The 8,386-nt window shown below is 41.9% G+C and overlaps 1 protein-coding gene across 2 annotated transcripts in view; it reads right to left on the bottom strand.

The window, feature by feature from the left end:
* LOC127359498 (ribosomal protein S6 kinase alpha-3) overlaps positions 1–8,386 on the bottom strand; it is a 50,863-nt gene that overhangs the window by 40,796 nt on the left and 1,681 nt on the right. For both annotated transcript variants that reach the window (XM_051393393.1, XM_051393394.1), the window contains exon 2: positions 1,319–1,378. In XM_051393393.1, the coding sequence (XP_051249353.1) occupies positions 1,319–1,378 (60 nt within the window). The remainder of the gene's footprint in view (positions 1–1,318; positions 1,379–8,386) is intronic.

Here is an 8,386-nt window from a genome sequence, read left to right as displayed (position 1 = left end):
ATTATCAGAGTGGAGGTGAGTCACTGAGAGCGACAACTTTGTTCGTTCACAGATTGTCAATGAGTTCTTTAAAGCGGTGGTTGCTAACCTGGGGATCGGGACCCGACTAGGGGTCGCCAAGGCTTCACTGGGGCGGTTGCGAGGCCTTCTTGGTTTTAAGAGGTGTGAGAAAACTTTAAAAATACATATACAGTTCACCTAAATCTCAGAATTTGGTTCACTTCTGTGAAGAAAAGTAAAATTGTCTAATAACACTACGGCCTAGTTTCAGTAAAAACACTGAATATGTAAAAACAGAAGCCTGTTAAGTCTGTTTGATTGTTAAAAAATACATAATACAGACAGAGAATTGTGTAAAAAGTTCCTTAAACAGGAAATAATCTGTTTAAAATCACTCGTTTTACACAAACTTCCTGCAGTTACTGAGTTCACTGTACAGTTTTGAATATAGTATTAAATATCCCTTAAGGCAGCAGGTTGGGAACCACATCAGTGAGCTGCGTTGCTGTGTTGTCCATCCAGATCATTCCACTGTGAAACTACAAACAACGTCACAGTCTGTGTATAGTTTCAAACTGGGACACAGGAAGTGACTAAAGAAGAAGAAGAAGAAGTGCGTGATGCAGGCGGAGGGAAACGAGGGTTTACCTAAAGAGTAAATAACAACATCCAATCCAAAAATAACTCGTGGAATGTGCCGAACAGCACAAATAAATGATGATATCGAGCATAGAACGGAATCTGAGGGAGGTTTTTTTATTTTATTTATTTCTGCTTTAAGATGACTCATGACTTTAATAGTGAGCGCTTCACTTTCATACCAGCAATTATCCTGCAGGAGTAGGCGTCAGTTTTCCCAAACAGTGGATATATCATCAAAAAGAAAGACAGAGCGTTGTGTGAATGCGGCTGAAACAGACACACACACACACACACACACACACACACACACACACACACACGCACGCACACACAAGCACGAGGTTGCCAACGTGTGAATGTACAAATGACCGGAAGGGCTGTGTACTCGTCAATAGCAGCCAGTCAAACTCATGAGTGCATGATTGTAGCTGACACACACACAGACACACACACACACACACACACACACACACACACACAGACAGCTGCCGTCGCTGAGTTCAAAGTGTTGCGCTGTTGTCAGTACAAACAGAGAGCTCGCCGTGTTTACAACTGAAGCCCTCTAAATGTCAGGAAAAGACTAACAGAAAACCTCCAAACACAATCTGGAGCCTTTCCTCTCTCCGTGTGATGTGAACATAAAGAAAAAAAACCCAAGAGCGGGAGGCGGACTTACGTTGCAGGCAGGCATCGGGTCGTCCTCGCCCACTGAGTCCTCGGGATCGTGATGTGAATCCTGTAATCACACACACACACAGAGACGTCACGCATTAACACACACCTGATGCACAGCGGTGACGTGGTAATGAGCCTCGTGCTCCCTGCGTGATCCTGCGAGGCGGCTGCAGCGTCACCGCGTCAGGTTCAAACATGTTTCACCTGAACAACAACTGGAAAACACCTCCACATCGCTGCACATACCCACTGTACGGGCTGGTTTCACACAGGGAAGCTTTGAGGAGCTTTATTTTAGTTGGAAAACATACATACATATAGATGGCACTGCTATTACTTACTATTTAATTGTGTGGTTAAGAAGGCCCTGCTTAAATCTACATTAACAAACAGGATAACTTGTTTTATCAATGGTAATACAGCACATTGACTTTTGTCTCATGGTGCAGATGCCACTATTACAACCACCTGAATCCAGTAATCAATCCTATGTAGAGCCAGTGTTTGGTTTATCAGATCTGGGCTACCGTAGAAACAAGGCGGTTCAACGTGGCGGACTACAGGAGTTCAGTTTGAAAACCGGAGTCAGCTGTGTTTGTTCCTCAGCCACTGTGGTCTGTCTGGTGTACACAGCTGTGTTGTGTTTGTGCAGCCCAGTTTTGATGGAAATGGGATTTAAAATGATGCTGCCAGGGGCTGAGATATATCAAACTAAAATATTAACTATTGTTAAATGTGACAATGTTAGAGAGGAAACAGTTTAAACCCCCCTGGGTTACTCACACTCTCCACTGGACCCGAGGACAACAACTAAAGTGACAGCAGGTGATTACACACTAATGAAAACATACCTGTGAACATTATATTCCACATACATTTATGACTCCGATGATACTCGTACTTGTAAATAAGTACATTATCATTATCAAGTTTCATATTTTTCATACAGACAGGAGAGTATGAGTATTTCCTGCAAAACAAATGTCCCTAAATGTCTAAAATGTCCTTTGAACTAATGTTTATTTGTATTTCATTTTATATTCCCAAAAGAGCTCCTACATCAGAACAAGGAAAATAAACTGGAGATGAATTAAAGGAAAAACTATTAAAAAAACTAATGAATGCAGATTGCTCCCACTGTAGGACACAGAAGTTAACCTCCTCTCCTGCTGTTTGACATGTGTCAACACGCTGAGCTGTCACCAGATGTAAACCCAACTGAGCACCTGTGGTACATCTGAGTGATAATCCAAAGGTTTTACTAGGAAAACTGGCAATGTCTCTTTTATTTAAAGTTACCGAGACGTTATAAAGAAAACCGTGGAACCTTAAACAAGGTAGTGTAGTTTGCGATCTCATTTAACAGTGCATGTATACTGTATGCATACAGTGGAGAGCCGGGCTGTAAAGACTCGTTCTTTCGTCACATCAAGGACTTCTGCTGCCTGCAATTATTTTCATTTTGTGCCACCAAACACTCAGAGGTGAAGAGTAGGCGTCTTTTATTTTGAAAACCTTCTCATCATCTCCCTCCTGCTCCCCCTTTGACGGAGGAATAAAAACCAGAGTTCAGATTAAAATACAAAAAAAGAAAAGGTCCCCAGACGGTCCCAGTGTGAGATTCATCAGCAGGGCCACCAAACTCCGACCGATTTCACCTCGTCTGCTCGCCCAAACAGGAACAACAAAAACAACAGATATGAATTAGCATTACGTAAGGCAGATTAGCAGCCTGTCTGCTTCCCTGCTGGAACAACAGCTGTGATTCAGACACCGATAGCACCGATACTACCGCCTGACAAAAACAATAATAACAATAAAAGCGATTATTGTGAGTATTTACTTTGCCGGTAAGTGCAGCACCGGGGGGATAAGCCTGAAATCTGCACAGCGGGGTGAAGAGAGGAGAGAGAGGAGAGAGAGAGGATGAGGGATGGATTAAGATGAGAAAGAGGGAGGGAAGATGGAAGGTGACGGAGAGGACAGGGCTGTGGATGGAGAGGCAGAGCAGAAAGAGAAAAGCTCTGTTTTGTCTCTAAATGAAGGACTGCAGAGTCTGATCCATGGATAAAACCGTGCCGTCTGTTTCTGTCAGACGACTGAGGCGAGCAGAAGGAGTATGACTTTTGACTCAAACTGTGAGAACAGGGTGCCGAGGGCCGAGTGCCTTCATTGGCTCCATGAACTTGTGTGTCGCAGCCACTGTTGTTGTTCCAACTGCTGACTGTGTGAAAAAGGCTGTGCGATATATACAGAATCTCATATCCTGATACAGGTCATTTAATATCTTGATAATATATATATTCCAGAATATAAAAATAATCTAGGGCTGCACGATATGGTAAAAATTACAAGTCATATTGGGATTATTTTGAGGTTTGTAGACGAGGGCTTCTCTGCAGAACTACAGTACTTCATTATTACTTAAGTTGGGCGGACACCCGGGTATTTAACTTCCAGTGACGTGTTTAAGTGCAAAGAAACAGAGAGACAGATAGACAGAGAAACAGAGAGATAGAGAGACAAAGAGACAGAGAGACAGATAGACAGAGAAACAGAGAGATAGAGAGACAAAGAGACAGAGAGACAGAGAAACAGAGAGATAAAGAAACAGAGATAGAGACAGAGAAACAGAGAGACAGAGAAACAGACAGATAGAGAGACAGAGAAACAGAGAAACAGAGAGACAGAGAGAGAGAGAAACAGAGAGATAGAGAGACAAAGAGACAGAGAGACAGATAGACAGAGAAACAGAGAGATAGAGAGACAAAGAGACAGAGAGACAGAGAAACAGAGAGATAAAGAAACAGAGATAGAGACAGAGAAACAGAGAGACAGAGAAACAGACAGATAGAGAGACAGAGAAACAGAGAGACAGAGAAACAAAGACATAGAGAGACAGAGAGACAGAGAGACAGAGAGAGAGAGAGAGACAGAGAAACAGACAGATAGAGAGACAGAGAAACAGAGAAACAGAGAGACAGAGAGAGAGAGAGACAGAGAGACAGAGAAACAGAGAGACAGAGAGACAGAGAAACAGAGAGACAGAGAAACAGACAGATAGAGAGACAGAGAGACAGAGAAACAGAGAGACAGACAGAGAAACAGACAGAGAGACAGAGAAACAGAGAGACAGAGAGACAGAGAAACAAAGACATAGAGAGACAGAGAGACAGAGAAACAGAGAGACAGAGAGAGAGAGAGACAGAGAAACAGACAGATAGAGAGACAGAGAAACAGAGAGACAGAGAGAGAGAGAGAGAGACAGAGAGAGACAGAGAGAGAGAGAGAGAGAGACAGAGAAACAGAGAGACAGAGAGACAGAGAGACAGAGAGAGAATAGAATAATCTGGTACTCTGACTTTTACAAGCACGGATCAGGTAAAGCATTCGTTGGTTTCAAAGCGTTACAAAACAAACAGCTGGACAGACACAGAAAGAGGAACAGAAAGAGTGTGTGTGTGTGTGTGTGTGTGTGTGTGTGTGTGTGTGTGTGTGTGTGTGTGTGTGTGTGTGTGTGTGTGTGGGAAACAGAAAGCAAGGTGAGCAGACTGAAGCAGTTTGTGAATAAACGCTGGTGAAACGCTTGCTTTGCATTAAATCTCGGCCTCGTCGACCCCTTCAGAGCTCACGTGAGATTAATGACACACAAAATAAAAAAATATACAGCAAAAAATACGAACTCATCGACGTTTTTCTATCCAAAAAAACTACAAACTACAACAACTAACTTCCAGTTGTTGGAAGAATACCTGCATGCAGTATCTCTGCCTCCGTGCCCCCCCCACCACCACCACCACCACCACCACCACCACCCTCAGCTCTCCCACAGTGCTTTGCAGTTTTGCTCTGATGTACTTGTGACTGCAGGAGCTGGTGTCTAAATGCCTCGTCAGACTCTCAAACCACACTTTACGCCTGGTATTAACACGCAATCTTTATCTAGATATTGACATCGGCTCTTTCACAGCAGGTATTAATAAGCGTTATCGCTGTAATCGGATATCGATATGCAAACAATCCGGTGCAGCCCGGGTCAGGAGAAGTGGTGCTGCTGCTGTTCGGGTTTTACTGCAGAGGAAGAGCTCGTCTGTGGCTTTTTGTTGAGGTTTTCTTGAAGTCTATATTTAAAACAACACTCAGGTATGTGCTCTGACAGAGTTATTATACACTGGATATGTTCCTCCTGTTCATACCGGTCGTAAAGGCGGCGCCAAACCTCAACGCAAGAGATCCACTGTCCTCTTCTGTGTATAAAAAAGCTAATATGAGGCAACTTAAATGTCTTTTTTTTCTCAGACAAAAACAAATTTTCTTTTTCTAAAGAGAAACCGAAGTCTTTGCACATCGACACCATGATTCATTTCTCATCTCACCGATTTGATTCTCCACACATAAATGTTTACAGTCCTTCTACCGTATTTGCATCAGCACTTAAAAACTATAAGCTCAACTCTCCAGACAACTGTCAAACAAATATTAAGCAAACCTTTCCAGTGGTGCACTAAAGAATAAACTGTGGTGTTATTTAGTTCCTGAATTACATCAATATCTTACAAATTTCAGACTAAAACCACAAAATGAGGTTTAGTAGAGCAACAGTTGTTCCCAGCCCTGTTAGTCCGGTAGATGATGGCGGTGCACGATTACACTGAGTGACAAACAATAGAAGAAGTGGCAGTTCGAGAGAAAAGGAACATAGGTTTGCTGTTATCTAGATCTGTCAGTGAGTCATGCTCTCTGGTACGTGCGGGCCTACCTGACATTTCTGCCACCGCCTAAATATTAGAAGCTATTTATAACTATAATGTTTCTGCTGAATAATATATGTCCACTGTTGTTACTTTAATGGATGCTACAGGTATGTGTGAAATGCATTAACAGAGCTTCCTTTTATTCTTAATGGCCAGCAGGGGTCAGCTCTGATACCATTCAGTCTTATGGAGAAATGAGCCGACTTCTCAGTTGATTTATGAGCGCAGTAAACAGTTTCCTGATGAGTCTCTGGTCTCCGTCTCTAGTTTCAGTCTTCTTCCATACAGCATGATGTTCATTTAGTAACTGATGGTCCCATTTAGAGTAAAATAGACCTTAAAGAAGGGTATGCTTTAGGGCGGGGCTACCTTGTGATTGACAAACTCAAGGCTTCAAAACCTTTGGCTGACATAGACATTGAGTGTATATTAAAAAGCTATATTGAGTCAAAGCCTCGTGTTTTGTGTCTTTATTGTGTCAAAATGTGACAAAATATCTTCCTTTCAGTCAATTCTACCTTGAACCTTGAATACATAACAAATGCTTAGTTGTGGAATATAAAGAAATGTAAGTTGATTGGATAATACTAGTATTAATCTGATGTTACTTAATCTTAAAGAATCAAATCAAATTGAATCAAACTCCAGACTGTGATTAAATTGGGAGATTAAACTGAACACACAGAGTCTGCGGATTATCCAGAGTAAACTGGAAAGAGGCTTTGCTTTTGTTTTTCTGAACTAGAGCTGCAATTTCCAATTATGTTCATTATCCTTTAATTTGCTGGATCCTTTGTTGATTAATCAATCAATCGTTTTTTGGTCAGAGTTCAAAAGTTCACACGTTCTCCAAATTGCTTGTTTTGTCCAAAGATCATCAGGTTACTTGGACAAAGAGAAGCAGGAAATCTTCACTTCTGAGATGCTGGAATTAAAACATTTGTTGTCAATTGTGCTTGAAGAATTACTTTATTACCAGAAATTATTGATCGACTGACTAACTGTTTAATCAATTAATCAAGAAATCTGGCAGAAGCCTCACACTTTAACAATAAAGCCAGTGTTTTTGTTTTTGTAATTTGGAGGAACTGGAACTTTGATGCGATATTAGAAATGATTAAACTAAATTCTGTAATCAATTAAGCAACTGTTTTTAAACAGTTTAAGCTAAGTTGTAAGTACAAAAAGCTACAGCTGCAACAATTAGTTTATTAATCGCTTAATTCTCAACTTTTTGACACATTTCTTTAATAAAAAGGGTAAAACATTCTCTGATTTCAGTTCTGTTGGACAGTAAACTGAAAATATTTGAGTTTGGGACAAAACAAAACATTTGAGGACGTCACTTTGACCTCTGAGAAACATTTTTCACCATTTCCTAACATTTTATTGATCGATTAATCCATAAAATGTACGACGAACGCAATCCTTCATTTTCTGGTTACACCTCCTCAGACTCACATATGATATCAAACTCAATATCTTACTGTTGGTTGGATAAAACGAGTGAATATAAAAGCGTCACCTTGTGCTCTGTGATATTATAAAGCACCAATTATATCCTGACACAAAGCTACTAAAACAATGACGATAACAAGCCTTAGATGATAATGTGTGCGACCTTTAAAGCGTGCAGAGTGCAGACTCACTGCTGCAGCCATCTCGCTCTATACACTCATCTTTGTTTCCACGTTTCACTGGACGGGTGCACCCTTTCTACTCTTTGTGTGTGTGTGTGTGTGTGTGTGTGTGTGTGTGTGTGTGTGTGTGTGTGTGTGTGTGTGTTGAAACGATCTTGTCTTCAGGGTAAAAAGAAACAACCTCCTACAGCAGCTTCTCTTCATTCCACAACTTCACCATTCACTCTTTTGTGTGCGTGTGAGTGGTTCCACAAAGCGGCGGTGGCCTAGAAAAAGAGCCGGTACAACAACTTACAACGACGCCTCAGCTATCAGACACATCGCCGCACGCCTAAAAGGCTTAGAGGTGTAACGCTGAGGTCAAAGGTCACTCTCATCAGCACGTTCCACGTTCCTGGCTGACGGGCGAGGTGGAAAGAAGGCCGCGTGGGAAAAGCTGCGAGCAGGTACGAGCTTGTTAGGAGGCGAGAGAGAGAAAAGGAGAAGCTGTGACTCAGGTTTGATTGTTCACGATCTGCCTACAGTGACACACACACACACACACACACACACACACACACACACATATTTCTCCATGCAGCCCTTGTGACACCTCATACAGGAAGTGGACACACACACACACACACACACAGACACACAGACACACACACAGACGTAAGCTCTTCCTGAATCATG

The sequence above is a fragment of the Dicentrarchus labrax genome, unplaced genomic scaffold (assembly GCF_905237075.1).
Source record: "Dicentrarchus labrax unplaced genomic scaffold, dlabrax2021, whole genome shotgun sequence".
NCBI lineage: Eukaryota > Metazoa > Chordata > Actinopteri > Moronidae > Dicentrarchus > Dicentrarchus labrax.
This window is presented reverse-complemented; position numbering and strand designations above follow the sequence as displayed.